The sequence below is a fragment of the Coenobita brevimanus genome, chromosome 96 (assembly GCF_032717465.1).
Source record: "Coenobita brevimanus isolate Jiangsu-jjx chromosome 96, ASM3271746v2, whole genome shotgun sequence".
Classification (NCBI taxonomy): Eukaryota; Metazoa; Arthropoda; class Malacostraca; order Decapoda; family Coenobitidae; genus Coenobita; species Coenobita brevimanus.
The window spans coordinates 23,072,656-23,095,278 of NC_137049.1; the positions used below are offsets into that span (position 1 = coordinate 23,072,656).

At 43.6% G+C, this 22,623-nt stretch overlaps 1 protein-coding gene across 2 annotated transcripts in view; it reads right to left on the reverse strand.

The window, feature by feature from the left end:
• LOC145413542 (5'-deoxynucleotidase HDDC2) overlaps positions 1-22,401 on the reverse strand; it is a 136,836-nt gene extending 114,435 nt beyond the window's left edge. Inside the window, exons 1-5 of one of the 2 annotated variants that reach the window (XM_080283235.1) lie at positions 22,237-22,401; positions 21,261-21,385; positions 20,917-21,088; positions 18,176-18,379; positions 1,299-1,360 (exon numbers count right to left, since the gene is read on the reverse strand). In XM_080283235.1, the coding sequence (XP_080139361.1) occupies positions 1,340-1,360; positions 18,176-18,379; positions 20,917-21,088; positions 21,261-21,385; positions 22,237-22,296 (582 nt within the window). In that variant the 5' untranslated portion in view covers positions 22,297-22,401 and the 3' untranslated portion in view covers positions 1,299-1,339. Of the gene's footprint in view, positions 1-1,298; positions 1,361-17,307; positions 18,380-20,916; positions 21,089-21,260; positions 21,386-22,236 lie in introns of those variants that run through there. The other variant, XR_013899735.1, reaches the window with a different exon arrangement.
• Between the last annotated feature and the right edge of the window lie 222 nt (positions 22,402-22,623).

Genomic DNA, 22,623 nt, shown 5'->3' on the forward strand with positions numbered 1-22,623 from the left:
TAATTTAATGTGATAAGTTATTCAGCATTAAATTACTCTTAAAGATTCTAAGTTGCACTTCCTAGTCTGCACATTGTAGTTCAGCATCGGCTGGTTATTAGTGATACAAAATAATATGCAGTACAAGTTCGAGGCGCCCATCTACCGGGAGCGCAGTGGCACAGTTAGCATGGCTTTGGCTTGCTGATGAAAATGACCTGGGTTCAATTCTCAGTGGTTTAGAGGAAACTTTAAAAGTGTGGCAATTGATATAGTCTAATTGCCTGCTATAAACCTGAGCTCGACTCCTGGGTATATAGAGAGCGCCCCAAATAGAAAGTAACTTAGACACCACACCTGTCTACACTGACAGTACACATCCACCACCCACTGAGACAGGCACGGGACACATACCTAGACATGCACTCAGGAAGACAAGGTGGAAAATACAAATACACGACGAGGAAGATAAAGGGGTTTCATTTAGTGGCAGCGATATACACCTTTAGGAATATGGCTGTTCTATACCCCCCCTTTTATTTTATTTACCGTGTCAGGCTTCCTATGACCCACTCGAATGAACCAGATCGTCTGGCGCCAGCTGGTGCATACTGCTAGTTATGTCGATGGTGAGGAGGTTAATGGTGACGGTTTTAACACCCAGGCTCCTTCATGGACACACACAGCTGAGTAAAATTGTCTGAGCTAGCTGGAATGAAATACTAGAGTAGTCCCAAGCATAAGGGGGTTTAGAACATGCTCTTAATTAACCCCCTGATGCTCGGGACAACTCTAGTATTCCATACCAGCTGGCTCAGACGATTTTACTCAGCTGTGTGTGTCCAAGAAGCCTGAGTGTTAATACCGTCACCATTAACCCCCTCACCATCGACATAACTCTAGCAGTATGTACCAGCTGACGCCAGACGATCTTATACAGAGTGAGTTATAGGAGCCTGAGAGAAAAGACGCCATACATAACTAAAAAAAATTGCCTTCTCTCCATCTTGAGCGTGCTGTAGTTCTGTTTTCCTTGTTCCATATCTTCGTCCTATAGCAATTTATTTCACGTAGCTCAGTTTAAAAAATACTACGAGCTATATACACCATTCCATAGCCCTTCGTGACTAGCTTCGTATTCTAGTGTTAATCTATAGTTGCAGCTCCGCATTCAAGATGCAGAGATAGCAATTTAGGGTCAATAAAAAAAAAAAATAAAAAAAAGAACGCATAGTATCGTCCACTTGACCTCTTGTCTTCCCAGGAATGCAGTGGTGACGCCATCTTGTGCGTGGAATGCGTGAAGTCCGTGCTCTTGACCGGATGGAGCACGTAGCCAGGGGAGTCTTAATGATTTTCCCTAGTCAGCCAGTCTAGGACCCTGGGACATCAGCCAGAAAAACAATAATCATAATCATACTAGTAGTAGTAGTAGTAATAATAATAAAAATAACAACAATGATAATGATAATAATAATAATAATAATAATAGTGTCCAACAATAAAGTTTAACACCTTCAGCACGAAGATGTGTGTGTGTGTGTGTGTGTGTGTGTGTGTAACAGCAATAAAGAATTACAAAAGCTTCTGTAATTGTGTGTGTGTGTGTGTGTGTGTGTGTGTGTGTGTAACAGCAATAAGGAATTACAAAAGCTTCTGTAATTGTGTGTGTGTGTGTGTGTGTGTGTGTGTGTAACAGCAATAAGGAATTACAAAAGCTTCTGTAATTGTGTGTGTGTGTGTGTGCAAAAATCAACATAAAGCAGAGTGACTGACAATTCCTATTTATTGGGATGTAGGGGCACGTGGGTAGGCTACCGGTAGTCCAGAACACTGAAAGGTAGGACACCAACCTACGCCCAGGTAACGTCTAAATGATAAAAAAACATCTGGCCCCCACCGGGACTCGAACAGTGGCGGGTAGGACAGCGCGCTCAGCCTGTGACGTCATTACTCTTACTCTTCACTAGCTTCAGACGATTTCATGCAACTTAAGAAAACTCATTCTAGATGATGGGACAGAAGTATTTACCGATTCAGACCGAGAACGACTTATTCACTTTGATTTAGCTGACGACACGATTTTATTCAGCTGAGGAGATACTTGATAGTGAAGGGGTTGATGATGGCTGTATCTAACCCCTCCAGTTCGATAATCCTCTCCCAAGCTGAAGAAAATTCGTTAGGAGTGTTATAGTGGTAAAGGAGCTACATAAGGTACGTTAGGGTAGGGTAGGGAAGGGCTGGGTCGGTTATGGCAGAATAGGGTAAGGTAGGTTTCAGGTAGGGTAGGGCTGAGTAGGGCAAAGAAAGTTAGGGTAGTGTTAGGTAGGTAAAATTAGGGTAAAGTAAGGTAGGATAAGTTAGGTTTGGGTTGGTTGGGGTAGAGTACTGTAGGGTAGGGAGAAGTACGGTTAGTTTAGGGCTTGAGGCTGAGGCAGGGAAGAGTAGGAGGGAGATAAAATATGTATGCCTATTGCAAGAACGAAAATTAAGTATTTATCCCTGCGAGGTCTATTTTTGATAAAGTCAGGTATAATGTGTATTTTTCTTGGCTAACGAAAGTATCCAAATCCACTAACTAGGAGACCAGATACTGAGACTTCTTTGATGAAAACTACAAAACTGGTATTTTGTTATGGCCAACGATATTAAGCTATATTAGACTCATAGCAACTCAGCACAACTAAACACTAAACGCCACGCTTGATGAACGCTATGATAAAAAAAAAAAAAAAAAAAAAAAAAAACAGGTAGGGTGTGTGGAAGTGTGGGTTGGGTATTGTTGAAGTGTGGTATGTGGAAGTGTGGGTAGGGTACGTATAGGTGTGGGTAGGGTGTAGAGGTGTGGGCAGGGTGTGGAGGTATGGGTAGGGTGTGGAAGTGTGGGCAGGGTATGTGGGGTAGGGTGTGGAGGTGTGGGTAAGGCATGTGGAAGTGTGGGTAGGATATGTGGAGGTGTGGGTAGGGTGTGGAGGTGTGGGTAAGGTGTGTACAGGTGTGGGTAAGGTGTGTATAGGTCTGGACAAGGAGTGGGTAAAGTGTATGATGTTGGTAGGTGCGGGGAGGGTGTGTGGAGGTGTGAGTAGCATGTCTGAAGGTGGGGGTAAGGTATGTGAAGGTGTGAGTAGGGCGTGTAGCTGTGGGTAGGATGTGTCGTGTGAGTACTGTAGAGTGTGTGGAGGTGTGGGTAGGGAGTGTGTTGGTGTGGGTAGGGAGTGTGTTGGTGTGGGTAGGGTGTGTGGAGGTGTGGGTAGGGTGTCTTTAGGTACTGGTGGGGTATCTGGATGTGTGTGTGTGTGTGTGTGTGTGTGTGTGTGTGTGTGTGTGTGTGTGTGTGTGTGTGTGTGTGTGTGTGTGTGTGTGTGTGTGTGCAAAGCAATCACCAATTAAAACAACAATAAAGAATTACTACAGTATCTGTAACTGTGTGTGTGTGTGTGTGTGTGTGTGTGTGTGTGTGTGTGTGTGTGTGTGTGTGCAAAGCAATCACCAATTAAAACAACAATAAGGAATTACTATAGTATCTGTAACTGTGTGTGTGTGTGTGTGTGTGTGTGTGTGTGTGTGTGTGTGTGTGCAAAGGAAATACCAATTAAACAGCAAAAACGAATGACTGAAGTATCTGTAACTGTGTGTGTGTGTGTGTGTGTGTGTGTGTGTGTGTGTGTGTGTGTGTGTGTGTGTAAATAGTTAACCTGATGCAAGTAACTGACAAATCCTATTTATTGCAGCGTAAGGGACAAGGCTAAGTTTCCGTTCGTCCAGATCATTTAAGGGAAGGACACCAACCTAGGCCCAGGTAACATCTACATGATATGAAAACATATTCTGACCCCACCGGCATTCGAACAGTGGCGGGTAGGACAGCACACTCAATCCGTGACGTCATTACTCTTACTCTTCACTAGCTTCAGACGATTTCATGCAGCTTAAGAAAACTCACTCTAGATGATGGGACAGAAGCATTAACCGACTCAGACCGAGAACGACTTATTCACTTTGATTTAGCTGACGACACGATTTTATTCAGCTGAGGATTTTTTTTTTTTTTTTTTTTTTTTTTTTTTTTTTTTGGTCCGACTCTGGGCATAGGCTTCACAGCCTGCTTTCAAGGCCCAGTAGTACTCCTACGTAACGCACACCTCTACATGTCACTTGATAGTGAAGGGGTTGATGATGGCTGAATTTAACCCCTCCAGTTTGATAATCCTCTCCCAAACTGAAGAAAATCGTCAGGAGTGTTAGAGTGGTAAAGGAGCTACATAAGGTACGTTAGGGTAGGGTAGGAAAGGGTTGGGTAGGTTATGGCAGGGTGGGGTAAAGTACGTTGCGGTAGGCTATGGTAGAGTAGGGTAAAGAAAGTTAGGGTAAAGTTAGGTGGGTAAAATTAGGGTAAAGTAAGGTAGGATAAGTTAGGATTGGGCTGGTTGGGGTAGAGTAGTGTAGGGTAAGGGGAAGTACGGTTAGTTTTGGGCTTTAAGCTGAGGCAGGGCAGAGTAGGAGGGAGATAGAATATGCCTCTTGCAAGAACGAAAATAACAAATTTATCCCTGCGAGGTCTGTTTTTGATAAAGCCAGGGTATAACGTGTATTTTTCTTGGCTAACGAAAGAATCTTAATGCACTGACTTGGAGACCAGATATTGATACTTTTTCAATGTGAATTACAAAACTGGTATTTTGCTATGGCTAAAGATGTATAGCCTTATTGGACTCAGAGCAACTCAGCGGAACTAAACATTAAATGCCATGCTTGATGAACGCAGTGATTGAAAAAAATGTATAAGGGTAGAGCGTGTGGATGTGTGGGTCGGGAATGTGGAAGTGTGGGTAGTGTATGTGGAAGTGTGAGTAGGGTATGTGGAGGTGTGGGTATTATGTGGAAGTGTGGATAGGGTGTGGAGATCTGAGTAGGGTATGTGGAGGTGTGGGTAGGGTGTGTATGGGTGTGGGCAGGAGTGTGGAGGTGTGGGCAGGGGTGTGGAGGTGTAGGTAGAATGTGTGTGGGCGTGGATAGGGGTATGGAGGTGTAGGTAGAATGTGTGTTGGTGTAGGCAGAGGTGTGGAGGTGTAGGTAAGGTGTGTAAAGGTGTGGGTAAGGTGTGTGTAAGTGTGGGCATGGAGTGGGTAGTGTGTATGATGTTGGTAGATGAGGGTAGGGTGTGAGGTGTCAGTAGCAAGTCTGAAGGTGTGGGTAAGGTATGTGAAGGTGCGAGTAGGGCTTGTAGCCGTGGATAGGATGTGTGGTGTGGGTAGAGTGTGTGCAGGTGTGGGTAGGGAGTGTGTTGTTGTGGGTAGGGTGTGTGGAAGTGTGGGTAGGGTGTAGTCAGTGTGAGTAGGATGTGTGGTGTGGGTAGGGTGTGTAGGTGTGGGTAGGCTGTCTTCAGGTATTGGTGGGGTACCTGGATGTGTGTGTGTGTGTGTGTGTGTAAATAGTTAACGTGATGCAAATAACTGACAAACTTCTATATATTGGAGCGTAGGGGACAAGGCTAGGCTTCCGTTGGTCCAGAACATTTAGGGTAGGACACCAACCTATGCCCAGGTAACGTCTAGATGATATATAAACATCTGGCCCCCACCGGGACTCGACCAGTGGCGCGTAGGACACAGCATGCTCAATCTGCTGACGTCTTTACTCCTACTCTTTACCAGCTTCAGACTATTTTATGCAGCTTAAGAAAACCCTCTCAAGATGATGGGACAGAAGCATTAACCGATTCAGACCGAGAACAACTCACTTTGATTCAGCTATCAGCACGATTTCATTCAGCTTAGGCGATACCTGATAGTGAAGGGGCTGATGATGGCTGTACTAACCCCTGCATTTCGATATTTTTTCCGAAGCTGAAGAAAATCGTCAGAAGGTAGATAGAAGAAATAGAAAAACATGTTATTTGGTACGTTAAGGTAAGATAAGGAAGGGTCGGGTTGGTTATGGCAGGATAGGGAATGGAAGGGTCTATAATGGCAGGGAAGGGTAGGGTAGGGTAGGGAAGGGTAGGATAGGGTACGGTAGCATTATGGCAGGGTAAGGTAGGAAAGGGTAGGGTAGGGTCTATTATGGCAGGGCAGGGTAGGGTAGGGAAGGGTAGGATAGGATAGGGTAGGGTCTATCATGGCAAAGTAGGGTAGGGAAGGGTAGGATAGGGACTATTATGGCAGGGTAGGATAGGGAAGGGTTGGGTCGGTTATGGCAGGATAGGGTAGGGTAGGGTAGGGCAGGGCAGAGAAAGTTAGGGTAACATAAGGTAGGTAAGGTTAGGGTAGAGTAAGGCAGGAAAAGCTGGAATGGGTTTGGCTGAGGTAGGATAGTGTAGGGTAGGGAACAGTAGAGTAAGGTAGGGTAAGGAAAGTTCGGGTAAAGTAAGCTGGGAAAAGTTAGGGTAAAATAAGGTAGGGAAAGTTAGGATCGGGTTGGCTGGGTTAGGGTAGTATAGGGTAGGGAAAAGTAGGGTAGGATTAGTTAGTTTAGGCTGAGGCAGGGCAATATAGGAGGGAGATAAAATAATCCCTATTGCAGGAACGAAAATTACACCAGTTATCCCAGCAACTACCGTTTTTTATAGTCAAGGTACAAAATGAATTTTTCTTGGCTAACGATAGTGTCCTGATGCACTAACCCTGGTTCCAACTCCTCCCCACCTCCCACTGGCCTTGCTTCACATCACTGCTTATGCTCCTTTTTTACTGTTGGAGGTTAACCAATTCACACCGATGACGTTATTTTCGTTTTTTCTTACTACTACAGATGATTTTATTCAACTACGTGACTGAATGGAAGCTACATATATATAACATCTCCAATTAAAAATGTAATGCTGTGTTTTTAAGGCGACTTCTCGTCGTAAAAACACTAGCTACTGAAACGGGGTCCTCTTTCTAGACCGGATGTAAAGCACTAACAAAGGAACAGGACATAAAAACCAAGCAGTATACCGTATCACATCTATTACCTAGGTCCTACTCATAACAGTGTACATACAATGATATTTAGTATATAGAGAAACAGAGATACAGGATTACACTTGGCTTCACAGAATGATCATATATATTATCACTATTACACAGGGAGATCGCGGGTATTCTTTAATGTCACTTGGAAGGTAATTATGCAAATGGGTTGTTCACTTTATATTATTGTAAGGGATTCTTATGTCACTGAAGGGTAATATAAAACTGGGGTTGTTCACTTTAAGAATACCGAGATTGAGAGTCTGTTTCGAGGATATTACTATAATAGAGGTAGGGTGCGGATAGCGACACTCGACACTGTCACCTGCGTACACTTATCTTTCAACTCGCCCGCGCACCTACCTCTGGACTCACAGAAAACTCCCTGGTTCCTTGATGTGGGGAGGGACTAAATCATTTGTCAAAATACACTTCCTACCCCGATGGCACTAGTTTCTTGTGGGCCACTGTTTAATATGTTTTCGGTGTAAGCACTATCACTGTACTCTTGGTCACTGTCACTGTCTTTCCCCTTGTTTCCTGGGTTTAATAGTTCACTGTTTTACTTAAGGTCAGGGAGGCTCACCTGTCTGGGGGCCTCGACCTGAGGGGCGACCCTTGTACTAGGGCCGTGCCGGTGGGGTGCAGGGAGGCCCTGTGGTCTGGGGGCCTCGACCTGATCGGTGGCCCTCGGGACTGGGGCCGAACAACCGGAGCAGTCGGGCCTGTTACCTCTGCCTCCGGGGAGTGAGGGAGCCTGGATCGCCTTCGTTGTAGACTGCGGCGGCGGGCCTGGGCGTCCTGGGACTGCGGGTGCTCTGGGGGAGAGGCGCCGTCAGGGCTGGACTGCGGCAGCGTCTCCTGTGGGGCTCCGGCAGGGACAAGGAACTCCCGGGTGTGGGCGGTAGGTCCGATATCGGGCCTTGCCACCACTCTAGTCTCTCATCCGGGACTATATGCCCGGATGGCGACGAAGGGCTCCCCGAAGGGAGAGAGGCTAAAGGAAGACTCACGCTACTCGTGGTCCCTTGAGTGTGTCTGTAGGCCTGAGTCGGGGATCTCCTTCCCCTATTGTGCACCTTGGCTGTAGCCGTGAACTTGCCCGGCGTACGGGGGACACCTATAGGGTGATCGATGTCGCCCTTTCGCCGTGGCAAGGTACCGCCTGCGTGGTGTTCCTCCCGTAGTAGGAGACAAGCCGGAGTGAGGGGCACAGAGGCCACACTCTCTCCAATACGGACAGATCCTACCTGCAGGGAATTCTCTACCCTGGTACGTGCCCCGGCCGGAGCCGAGTGTCTGCCCGTACGGAAGACGACTAACGGGCGAACTGGTTCGCCCGTCCGTTGCAGCAGGGTACCGACCCCGGGACGCCGCTTCCGTAATCGGGTAGCGCTACACGTACGGTAGCAGGGTCTCTCTACCCTGGACCGTATTCTGGCCGTAGCCGAGGAGCAGCTGGAGAGGGATGCACGAGGGCAACTCTCTCTCCTTAGTGTGTTAAGGCCGGAGCCTGGGGTCACCTTCCCCTTTGCACACTCTGTTAGGCCGTAGCCTATGTCTGTCAATCTCTCTTTATTTAGGCCGTAGCCTTGGGCCTCCTGCCCTAGAGGGTGTAACAAGACCGTCAATACAGTGTTACGGTACTGTTACCTGGGACTGAATTAGCTTCAGTCCCACCCCTGGTCTGACGATCACCACCCCGCCCGCACAGTAGTTCGGTTCCCCTGATCACCTGGGGTTGGGGCACTTGCGGGGAATAGGGGCTCAGGGCCGTGATGCCCTGATGACCCTCTTGCCCGGGACTACTAACCTCACCAGTGTCCTCCTGGGGTGGTGGTGGGGTGGCGGCTCGGTGGTGGTGTGGGGGGTGGTGAGGTGGGAGGTCCTGCGGCGGGCACGGCGGTTTAAAAAATATATCCTAAGCCGAAAAATTACAAAAACTAAATAGGATGCCCAGACAGTACAGGTCTCCCTCTATTTACAGGGGTACATTCCTAAGATGCCATGGATACGTAAAACCCGTCAATACCGATTATTATGTAATATACTGTATTTATATGGTTCTTACACAACCACTCATATATTATGCGTACTGTACATAATTTTTAATTATTAAAAGTGTGCTTCCTTTATACATATCATTCCACCACAAGCCTGTCTTATCGACACTGAATACTTGTTCAGCTACGGGCAATAAGAATATTGTTAGTTATTACAGGTGAGTGAGATGTGGAAATGGGAACGAGTAGAGACGAAAGCAAGCGACCGGTTATGGAGCTACATAACATAAAGGAGACAGCTGGCACTGCCTGGTGCATATTTACATAAACATTTTATTATTTTCAACAGAAGGAAGTACAGATACAGAAAAGAATAATTTGTTATTTATTAAAAGTTAGAGTGAGATGTGTAGAAAGAAATCGGTAGAGATGAAAGCAGTGATTGGTGGGTTGATAAGAAGACTTGCCAGTGCCTGCCTTGGAAATAATAAATACGAGTAATTCCCAGCTTTAAAAAAAAAAAAATCTATCTTCGAAACTGACGAAAAAAAAATCCTGCTGATAAAGAGGGAGTACTGTAGGCTATAGCAACACTGCATGCATCCTTTGATCTTGACTTCTGAATGATCTGCACCAAAATCCAATAATTTCTTCCCATCCCCCACACACAATATGTTCCATGTTTGATTCAAAATCAACCAAGCTTTCATGAGATGTTTCTCTCACCCTCAACTCTGACTGTGACCTATGACTGATCTGCGTGAAAACTTAATTATTTCTCCCCACTCCCCAGATCCACATACAATATGTTAATCTGAGCCAAACTGGATCACATATTCACGAGATACATTAACAAAGAGATATGCACAGAAACGGACTTGATCTCAATGGGTACACTTTCAGCATTGCTAACAAGACCATTCAAAGAGCACACACTTCTATCAAAGCATCATCATCTTGCCTTTATACCATGACCTCTCATCAAAAACTTTATCACTTATTTCATATAATCCTCAAACAACATTCCAAATCTGGTGCAATTCCATTCAATAGTTTCTCAATATTGTCTGCCCCCCCCCACACGCACACGCGCGTGTGCACACACACACACACACACACACACACACACACACACACACACACACACACACCAGCATGCTCTCCAATACAAGTTTCTCTATCAACACCAAACTACATGCACAGTACACACTACACTTCCTTTTCAAAAAAAAAAAAAAAAAAAAAAAAAAAAAAAAAATCATGGCAGCACAACACATGGCCTCGGAGACCCCAGGGGGGGGACCATAAATGCCCCCACCTTCCGCCCCTCTCCCGGTGACGACTCGAGCTGCCTGGAACCACTGTCTGATTCTCTTCTTCTACATTTCTGGAACATTCATGGCCTTTCCTCTAACATTCGCTCTGTTGAGCACCACCTCTCCTAACCTCACCTTTTTCTAACTGAGACTCAGCTGTCTGAGGCAACTGACAGATAACCCATTTCTGTATCCTCCTACTTTCTCTATACTCATTTCAAAGCCAAAGGTGGCTGTTGTGTATACATACGCAACGACTTATCTTGTTCTTGTGTTCGTAAATTCGATTCTTCTGAATTCTCTGCACTCTGGCTTCAGCTTTCCTGTCATTCTCTAGCTAAATATATCTGCGCTGTTTACTTATTTCCTAGTTCTACTGACTATCAAAAATTCTTTGACTATCTTACTTCTACGATGGAACACATTCTATCCATTTCTCCTTTCTCTGAAATCCCCATTCTAGGAGATTTCAATGTTCACCACCACCTTTGGCTCTCCTCTCCTTTCATTGATCCACCTGGTGAACAAGTCTACACCTTTTCTATCCTTAATGACCTACAGCAGCTTGTACAGCACCCTACCTGCATCCCTCACCGCCTTGGAGAGAGCTCCAACATACTTGACCTCTTCCTTACAACTAATCCTTCTGCATACACTGTTAATCTTTTCCCTCCGTTGGGCTCCTCCAATCACAATCTTATCACCTTAACCTGTCCTGTCACTCCGGTACGGCCTGTGGACCCTCCAATGAAACATCGTCTGTGGCACTTTGGAGCCGCAGATTGGGAGGTCCTCAGGTAGTACTTCTTTGACTTTCCATGGAATGCAAATTGCTCCCATGGCCGGGAGGCACCTGAGTGTGCCTTGAGCATTTCAGAGGTCATTCTCTCGGGTATGGAAACATACATTCCTTTCTCATTTCCTTTGACTAATGCAAGAAAGCCTTGGTTTAATCACGCTTGTTCTAATATTGTCCGCAACAAGGAGAGGGCCTATAAAAGGTACCGGAGCCAATCCACCCCTGAATCACATCTCTTATACGTTTCTGCCCAGAATCGTGCTAAGTCTGTTCTTCGCTCTGCTAAAAATAATTTCATCTGTACTAAATGCTCTCAACTCTCCAACTCAAATTCTTCCCGCTCCTTCTGGCATCTTGCCAAAAGTCTTTCTAACAACTTCCCTCATCATCCTTCCCTCCTCATTTCTACTCTGATGACTCTAGCTATTTCTTCTACTGATAAAGCAGACCTCTTCGCTCAGACTTTCTCCTCCAATTCCACCTTAGATGATTCTGGTGCTGTTCCTCCATCACTTCCTCTCTCTGACTTCCTCATGGCTGACATTAAAATTTCTTCAGCTGATGTATTTTCTGCCATCACAGGCCTCAGTACTAATAAGGCATATGGGGCTGATGGAGTCTCCTGTTGTTCCCAAGAACTGTGCTTCTGTGCTTTCACCCTGCCTAGGCAAACTCTTTCGTCTTTGTCTATCAACTTGTACCTTTCCTTCTTGCTGGAAGGTTGCTCTCATTCAGCCAGTCCCAAAGAAGGTTGACCATTCCCAACCCTCTAACTATCGTCCAATTGCTTTAACATCCTGTATCTCAAAAGTTTTCGAGTCAATTCTTAATAGAAAAATTCTAAAGCATCTTTCCTATCACAACCTTCTTTCTGATCATCAGTATGGGTTCCGTCAGGGACACTCCACTGGATATCTTCTCACCTACCTTTCAGACTCCTGGTCATCCTCCTTTCAGGACTTTGGCAAAAGCTTTGCCATCGCACTTGACATCTCTAAGGCTTTCGATCGAGTCTGGCATAAATCTTTAATTTCCAAACTGCCCTCTTATGGTTTCTATCCTTCTATCTGTGCCTTCATCTCTAGCTTCCATTCTGGCCGTTCTATAGCCGCTGTTGTAGACGGCCATCGTTCTTCTCCTCGATTTATCAACAGAGGTGTTCCTCAGGGCTCTGTCCTATCACCAACTCTCTTCCTTTTATTCATCAATGACCTTCTTCTAAGCTGTACATCTAACCCTATCCACCCATACGCTGATGACTCCACCCTTCACCTTTCCATTCGGTTCCCGCAACGTCCATCTCAGCATTTACTTCAACAAACAAGGGATGAGGCTATGGCACACCTAATGTCTGACTTGGCTCGTATCTCTGACTAAGATAAAAATAATCTGGTTGTTTTAATGCATCAAAGAATCAGTTTTTACACCTATCAACCCGACAAAATCTTCCACAGGTATACCCACTAATGTTTAATAATATTCAGTTTAATCCTGCAACATCCTTGAACCTGCTTGGGGTTTCAATTACTCGGGACTTATCTTGGAAAGATCATATTACATCTCTTGTAAAATCTGCTTCCAAGAGATTAGGTGTGCTAAGCCGACTCCATTCCTTCTTTACCCCTGCATTTATCCACCTCTGTGTGGAATACAACTCTCATGTGTGGGGAGGCTCTCCACATACAGCTCTTCTCAATAGGGTGGAGAAAAAGGCTTTTCGTCTCATTAACTCTCCTCCTCTTACTGACTCCCTTCAACCTCTGTCTCTTTGCTGCACTGTTGCATCTTTATCTCTTTTCTATCGCTACTTCAATGGTCACTGCTCCTCTGAACTGTCTGCATGCATTCCTCCACCTCTACGACGGGCACATAGCACTCGTCTAGAAGCAAACTCTCATCCCTTTTCTGACCAACTCTCTAATGCAAGAGTTAACCTTTACTCCCAGTCCTTCATTTATGCAACAGGTCAACTCTGGAACTGTCTCCCTTTGTCTGTATTTCCTGCTTCCTATGATCTCCAGTCTTTCAAATGCAGTGTGTCCAGGCATCTCGAAATGATCGGATCTTGAATTTGGCTCTCTCTTGTATTTTGTTTTTCTCTTGGAAGGAACAATAGCCGGCCTACGGCCTTTAGTTCCTTCTTCCTCGCATAAAACACACACACGCACACATACACACACACAGTCAAAGTCAGAGCCTCCTTGGAAGATGTAATGATGTACTGTACTAGGGACAACAAATGTATCAGTGCACAATATGCGTGAAATGTCTGGGACCACAGAATGAAGGTCACTGAAATATTAGTGTCTGACCTAATACACATTTGTAGCCCTGATGTCAGCAGGTGTCATGTATTGCCAACTAGCAATATCCTCTTGCAAACATACAGCAAATGTTATGTTTACATAAACAAACACTGTTCATACACAATGAGACATTGGTAAACATTAGCAGTTCATCGAATGTTTTTGGTAGGCATTGGACCCCCTGTGCACCGATACTTTTGTGACCCACAGTACATGTAGTGAAGAGGTTAATAATTTCTAACAAGCTTTCTTTAACTTCCATTTCACTCATTCATCATCTAATCTAGTGTTGCCACTAGAGGAGTATAGGAGCCCAGGGCTAGGCAAGACGGTCCTGACATTTACGATGCCACACATTCCTGAGTGCCATTAGGTGTGCACTAAGCCCCTACCACCCCATGGATATAAACCTGCACAGGCTCAATCAATAACCACACTTAGGAATAACATTTTGGCTGACATCAAGCAATTATATTCAAGTGGGAGACCGCTTCCCTATTCAACAGGTTAAATTCTACGTCAACTGGCCCTTGCACTGGTACTGTCAGACGTCCTATATTAAGGTCTGACATCAAGCAATTATATTCAAGTGGGAGACCCCTTCTCTATTCAAAAGGTTAAACTCTACATCAACTGGCCCTTACACTGGTACTGTAAGACGTTCTTTATTAAGGTACAGTAATATTAGTATTCATAATGTATCATTATAAAAAAAAAAAAAAAAAAGTCCAACATGCTTGCATGTGTCGGCCTTGGTCACCTAATGGTGGCTGTCCATGCTGCTCAATCTCTAGCAGTCTCCCTACTCAGTCCTTTATCCCTGAGGTTACACTCCATGACCTCAACCCAGGTCTTTTTTTATCTACCTCTCGCAACCCTACACCCAACATTCACACTTCTCACATTCCGCACCCAAGTGTGATCCTCCATCCTCTCAGCATGCCCAACCATCTCAATCTACCCCCCCTCATCACAACATCAATACCCTCCAGTCCCATCCTTCCTTTCAACTCCAGTTATAATCCTTGCCCCCCCTCCCCAGGCCTTGCATTCAAGGACACACTACTTGTCCATTTAATCAATGCCATTTCTGTACATTTGAACCTATGAATATCCTCTTCCTTTACTGCCCACATCTCACTACCATACAGCATTACAGTCCCAACACACACTGCATACAAAGATCACTAAAAATGGAGGGAGAACCCACTCAATGTCAGAAGAGGCAAAAGCTCCCTGAACTTCCTCCAACCACTTCCTACCCTAGCCACAAAGCTAACTCCGGCCCCAGCTCCAGCACATAATATGTCCCCCAAATAACAAAACTCCTTCACACACTCAGACTCACCAGCAAAATCAATCCTTTTATGACTGAAAATCTCTACATGCTGCACACACAAAATCAGCATTATCTCAAAGTCTACCTCTAATACCACTACATCTCTTATGCACCCACTTATCACAAACACTGCATAGTATGATGTTACATACCACATCCCTGCGGCAAACTACACATGGCCACATTCCCTCTGCTTTGACAGTACCACCACCAGCCATACATATCACACAGACAAATTTATCCATCTGAGGAAAACATCACCCAAAGTTGTATTCTCACTGGCTTAGGATGCCTTCTAACACATCCTCTTCAGTAATTTACTGCACCTTATTATTTTGTATACGCATTGTTCTTTTAAATGTCAAGACAAACTGGAAAAATGGCACACAAGAAAATATCAACATACCGTAGTAAAAATGACACTGGTACAGAAGAGGTGATAAGTAGCAACCTTAGCCAACAAGAATATGGGCCCCAGTCAATGGACTAAGTTTTTTTCTGTTTTACAATGATATTTGCACCCAATTTTTCTCAAAAATGCATTTCATTAATACTTTCAGTTCTAGTTTCCTTTTACTATTTGTCACTAACCCCTTGAGTACACTGACACCTTTACTGTGGTATCATAACCATCATCATTATTATTACTATTATTATTATTTCTAGACTACTTCATTTTATTTGGAAATAATCTCTTGAACTGAAGAGATAAATGATAACTATACACAGATCACACACCCCAAAAGTGAAAAAGTCTCTCCTAGGCCAAGTAAAATCCATTCAGAAACAGCAAGCTAAAATTTATGAAATCTCGTTATAGTGCTGAAGTTAATTCCTTGAATCTAGTGATGTACTTTTTTATCACTTTTCCATCACCTTTCACCCAACTGACCCCCCCTCTCAGCAATGTCAATCTTCCACATCCACAATAACCTTGTAAGTGTTCTGTATTGGATAAACTAATGCAATGATGTGGATAACACAGAGGATGCTGCCAAGGGTATGTCTGAGCTTGAATTTGAGGGCATCCTGGAGGAACTAAAGGGAGCTGGGGGCCAGTACAGAATAACCAAACTCTGATGACAGAGCACAGTCAAGCAATGACAAAACTAATCTGATCAGTGATTATATATAGGTAGGACTGAGTGGGCTGACGGATGGGAATCCAACAAGTAAGAAATTATGACCGAAACAAGAGCTCAAGCAGACAGAACAATAATTCTCCAAACTATGCCTCCAGTAAAATTAGTGGAAAAGTCAAAAGAGGCCAGAAGGAAACTACTCAACCAAAAAAATTTCCATCCATCCATCATCCAATCCTACATTGCCCCATGAGGAGCGTAGGAGCCCAGGGCTAAGCAGTTGGTCCTGACATTTAAGATGAGAGTGATCAGTCTCACTCATCCCTGAGTGGCATTACATGAGCAATAAACCCCAACCACCCCTTCGATATAAACCTTCACTGGCTCAATCTGATTGGAGTGCAATAATTACTCACTAAACGACCAGGCGCCAAAATTTGGTTATATGGTTACCACCCAGCGTAGTAAATGGTTTCCTGGTGTACAGGAAACCATATGAATGTCACTCAGTGTAAAGTCACCCACAGGCAGAAGGAAGAGGAAAGAATGAAGGAAAGAAAGACAGAAGGTGAAGTGTAAAGTTACCCGTAGGCATAAGAACAAGAAAAGAATGAAGTAAAAGAAGACAGACAAGGATGGAAGGAATGGAGAGAGAAGAGGAAAGGGCAGACACCTGACAGCAGCACTACATTTAGTGAGTGGATGGTGAGCTCCCCCACCTACCACACACCACATAAACACTTACACTGAAGTTTGAAGCATTTGAAAAAGATAGCTTGCCAGTCCTAGTACAGCATATTTCCATGTAGTGTTATTGGATCATGGCAAAAATGTGCTCTTTCAAGTAAGGTAAAAATGATCAGATGACATAGCTAGCTAGGTGTTACTCCAATAAATCTTCATCAGTCTGACAGTAATTGTTAGATTATTCATGTTCCCTTTGGTAATGAGTTCATTCAAATGAACAAGTTCACTTACAAAAGTTTATTTAACAATAAAGTTATGCACAGAAGATCCACATAGGCATAAACAAAAGGCATACTGTAACTAACACCACTTAAAAAGGTACCCTTGTCTACCCAGAACAGCTGTTAACATACTTCAAAACTGAGCATTGATAGTGGTCATCTTGAAAACTCTTAATATCACTGTTAATGCAGAGTAATGGCAAAACTCAAGTAGCATATACTCCAGTGTAAGCACACCAAAAACTCAGGGTAATTTTCTAAAACATAAAAAATTATATCATTTAATTCCCCTATGTGTCCCTTAAATAACACAGAGTTAAGTGCAATGTAAAAAATTTTCTGAACTTTGCAGGAGCATGCTGGAAACTTTATCATACTGTACATACATCAGATTTTCAGTAACAGCATTTTCAGCTCCACAACCCAAACAAAATGCAAGGGACTCAACCTCTTCAGTCCAATGATTTTTTTTTTTTTTTTATTCCACATATCTCAGAGTCCTCTTCTGTCTTTCTTTCCTTCATTCTCTCCTCGTCCTTCTGCCTACAGGTGCCTTTACACTCCCTCTTCTGTCTTTCTTTCCTTCATTCTTTCCTCTTCCTTCTGACTGTAGGTGACCCTACACTGACTGACAAGCCAAATGATTTCCTGTACACCAAGAAACCATTTACTACGCCGGGTGGTAACCATATAACCAGATTTTGGCGCCTGGTGGTTTAGTGAGTAATTACGGCACTCCAATCGGATTGAGCTGGTGAAGGTTTATATCAAAGGGGTGGTTGGGGTTTACTGCTCACGTAATGCTACTCAGGGATGAGTGAGGCTGGTCATTCTCATCTTAAATGTCAGGACCAACTTGCCAAGCCCCGGGCTCCTACGCTTCTCATGAGGCAATGTAGGGTTGGATGATGAATGAATGATGAATGAATATCTCAGAGTCATTTTATAAACTTTAGGACAGATTTTTCATACTGGAAGGGTTAGTTATAGCCTCTATCAAACCCTTCACTATTACTAGGCTCTCCAAAGTTGAATAAAATCATTTGGAATTAGCAATAATAAATATACAAATGTAACCATGCAGAAGCATTTAACATTCTCAAGATCCACACAACTCAAGTACTGATGGTCTATTTCAGCTAATGCCAAAAGATTTTATGCAGCTGAGACTGAGTCATAGGAACCTGAATGTAAATTATATCACTAATAACCCTCTCACAGTTGGAACAAGTCTAGCATTCCATTCCAACTAAGGCCATTAAAATTTTGTTCTGATGAGAGCTTTCGTCTGAACAAAATCTTCATATGAGACAGAGTGTTAATGATCGTAACTACAACAGGAAAAACAGGAACAGACACAATGAATATGCCAACATCTCTACTTATGGACTAAATTAGTGGACACAGAATCATTCTGTACACTTAACTGATTCTCTTCTCTGTTTATACAGTTCCTCAACCCAGGCCTTGACTTTAGGATGTGTAAATATTCCTTCAGTAGATTTGAAAAACTCCTCAAGTGACCCAACGCGGTCCTGGTCAGTCTCATATTCAAAGGCTTGCAGGATCATGTCAAACTTGTCCAGATCTCTGACAAGTCGTGCCTCGGGGGTCTTTTGTTCCTCATATTCCTGGGGAACAAATCGAGAGCAAATGTTATTTCTTGCAACAACAATGAGTTGCAGGGATGGGGAGGAGAGGTATATTAGGGAGGGTGATGTGAGTTGGTGATGGAAACGGTGGCACAGAGGCAATTTGTCAGTGGCTGCCCTCTCCTAAATTAAGGCGTCTGGCAACAGATCAACAATTAAACTTCATTTTGGTGATGAATACCGGTACTATTACTGGTTTACTTTTGTTACCTCCAGGTGGTTTTATTCAGTTTTGGGGGTGGCTCTGTGATTAGAGAGGTTAGATCAAGCTTATACTGACCCCTTCACTACAAAACATCTCCCATAAAACAAATAAAACCTGGAGCTGTCAAGAATACATCAATGAAACATGTCACTGGATTTGAGATGTAAAATTATAATACTGTACAATAATCAAAGGGCTATATACAACTGGTAATATGAATATCATTTATCAATATATTCACAATGAATGGATGAGAAATAGGGGCGTGGAAGAAGTTGAGAGGCGGAAGAGAGAGTTATATGTGGAAAGGAAGAGAGAGGTGAAAAGATTAGTAAGATAGAGTAAGAAGAGAGTGGATGAGGAATTTGGAAGGAATTTGAGTGTAAAGTGGAGGGACTGTAAGAAAATGTTCTGGAGAGAAGTGAAAAGAGTAAGACAGGGTGGAAGTGAAGTTAGCAGGGGAGTGAAAGATAAAAATGGTAGATTACTAGTGGAGAAGGGAGAAAAAGTGAGCAGATGGAGAGAACACTTTAAGGAATTGTTGAACGTAGAGGATGGAAGTAATGCGAGTATAAGTGGCTGGGGAATGGCTGGGAGAACTAGGGAGGTGAGAAGACAGGAAGAAATCAGTAGGATAGAAGTTGTGGAAGCAATGAAGAAAGTTAAATCGGGGAAAGCCCCAGGAATTGATGGAGTGTGTGGTGAAATGCTGAAGCATGGGGGAGAGATAGTAGTAGAATGGATGTGGAAGATGTGCAGATTGGCCTGGGAGGAAGGTAGAGTCCCGGAGGATTGGAAGTCAGGTATAATTATTCCCTTGTACAAAGGAAAAGGGGAAAAAGAAGTGTGTGGTAATCATAGGGGCATTTGTCTTCTTAGTATAATAGGAAAAGTGTATGGTAGGATACTTATAGACAGAGTTAGAGAAAGAACATAGAAATTAGTTGGAGAAGAACAGGGAGGCTTTAGGAAGGGAAGAGGCTGTGTAGATCAGATATTCATTCTTAGATCTTTAGTGGAAAAGTTTCTAGAGAAGGGAAAGAAGTTGTATGCGGCTTTCATGGATTTGGAGAAAACATATGACAGGGTGGATAGACAAGGATTGTGGAAAGTGTTAAGAATATATGGAGTAGATGGGAAGTTGTTGAATGCTGTGAAGAGTATGTACGATGGTGCGAAGGCTGCAGTGCGTGTGGATGGTGAACTAAGTGAATTTTTCTCTTTGAAAGTTGGTTTGAAACAGGGATGTGTCATGTCTCCATCGTTGTTCAATCTGTACATGGATGGGGTAATAAAAGAGGTACAAGGTAGGGTAGTGGATGTTGGAGTGGCCCTGGTGAGAGAGGATAGTGTTTGGAAACTCCCTGTACTGTTGTTTGCAGATGATACTGTGTTGTTGAGTGAAGACGAAGGGGAGCTGCAAGGCTTGGTGGATGAGTTTGGGAGAGTGTAAGAAACGGAACCTAAAGGTGAATGTAGGGAAGAGTAAAGTGATGGTCTTTGAGAGAGGTGAAGTCAGTGAATGTACAGCGAGGTTGGATGGTGAGGAATTGGAAAATGTGAGTACGTTTAAGTATTTGGGTAGTGTGATGAGTAAGGATGGAGGTTTGGAGGGTGAAGTGCTTGAAAGGGTACAGCAGGGAAGAAAGGTTGCTGGTTCCTTGAAAGCAGTGATAAGAAACAGGGAAGTGAGCATGGAAGTAAAAAAGTTACTACATGACAGTATTGTGATACCAACTCTAACATACGGAAGTGAAGCTTGGACATTGTTGGAAGGACACAAGTCAAGAGTGAGAGCAGTGGAAATGAGTTATTTAAGAGGAGCCTGTGGAGTCACGTGGAGAGACAGGCTGACGAATGAGGATATAAAGAAGCGTTGTGGTGTGGATGTGGATGTGATAGGAAGCGTTGTGAGGAACACACTGAGGTGGTTTGGCCATGTGGAGAGGATGGAGGGTGAAAGACTGACGAAGAGAGTGTATATGAGTAAGGTGGAGGGTGGAAGAGGGAGGGGGAGACTGAGGATGAGATGGAGGGATGGGGTGGAGAGGTATATGAGAGAGGGGGGTGTGAGTTGGGAGCAGGGCAGTGAAATGGCGGGGGACAGGGCGACTTGGAGGCGATTTGTTTGTGGCCACCCCAAACGGGATTGAGGCGTCTGGCAATAGATAGATAGAGAATATATTCACTGTTTATAGATATCAGAATAGTACAGGTCTGTCTTAATACTGTAAACAGATTTCAATTGCAGCTATGTCACAATACTTTGATATCAACACAACTCTTAGAGGGCTCATGAATGAAACCTTACCAAGAAAAGGTTATACATTTCATTTCCTGATTTCTCTCCAACCAGGGTCTTAAAGTGCTCCATGGCTGCCACCTCTCTCTTGCGTTTATCATCATCTGAGACTCCACAGTGTGGCGTGAGGTCACCAACTATGCTCTCTGCCATGTCATGTACCAGTGAGATTTTCATTACTCTGGATAAACAAAGAAAACAGTCACATAATATACACTGTACAGTCAGACTGTCTTCAAAATGAGTCAGATGTGTGTGTGCCAAACTGTCACACATTAAGTAGCTAGCAAATACTTTATAAGGTGTCATTTGACTTTAAAAAAAAAAAGTTAACCCTACCAATCCTAACTCACCTGTCCCTGTTTACATTATCACCTTCATCCAAAAGGAAAGCCATAACAGCCATGCGGTACATATGACCTGATACTGTCTCTGGCTCACTGACGTTGTGTCGAATCCAGCCCGTTCGCTTCAGATGCTGCAATATATCAAACTTAAGTAACTACTCTGACCTATATATAACAGTTTACAGTACAACCTGAAGTAAAGCCTTAATTATGAAGATTTTTATTTTTATTTTTTCATCACCAGGCATAGTATGATTCTGCAAACTTATAACATCTACAATACTGTAGTCTGGCTATGTGATACTGTTATGAAATAAATTAAAGGGCAATAGCCTTACTTAGGTCATGTAGCTTAGCTATATTTTAGCTAACCCAGTTCTGCATGTTTATAATTGACAAGTTTTTGCCTGAAGGAAATCACTAGCCTAATAAGAAGAGTTACTAGTCTCTGCATATTCATTCAGCTAATAAGACAGTGCATGTCATATCAATACACAGATTCAGATTCAAAACTAATAATAAAAAAAAAAAAAAATCAGTGGCATCTGATATTATCCAAATGGTTGGGAAAAAAAAAAAAAAAAAAAAGGGAAATGTTCCCCCAAACTAGACCTTATTAGATCATATAGCCCTGCTAGATGACAGGAGGGCATTACCCCTCCCGGCACGGCAGCTACCAGGCATGGCTCAAATTGAAGACCCCCAGGCCCCGAGTCCAATGCTCTACCACCAAGCCACCCTGCCCCCTAAACCAAATAGTTGGAGAGAATGACCATATTAACAATGGTTTCCCCTTGTTATATCTTGAGGTGACTCTATACATTGATACTACAAACTAATACTATATCCAATGTATAGTCAGAATCACTTAACTAACATACAATACGGTACTCAACCTGTTATCTTTGCCTAATTCCTCACTAAAACTATAAAATGATGACAATGACTAATCAATAATTCTTTTTCGGTTACATAAACGCACCTTCAGTCGACCAATGTTTCTGAAGAACTCAATACATTTGGAGGTATTCTCAGCTGCCATGACTGAGAATCTTCTTGTTAACCTTTACTGATCTCCAGTATACTAAGTACTGAACTCCAGTTGATTTTTATGAGGTAGTAAGACCGAGACGTCTCAACAAGACAAGCGATCCACAACTTTTCGCTCCGTCTTCATCTTCTTGTGGCCTCTCATCAACATAAACAATGCAATTCCCCCAAAGATTATCTTCCCCGCCCTTAGCCTCACCTCACAGACTTTATGCATCTTGATTGGCATTTATCAGGCAGATGTGTACATGTGTTCGGCAAGGAGGTCCCGGCATGGCATCACATATTCTGTGCTGGCATTCCTCGTTGTAATTCAGTG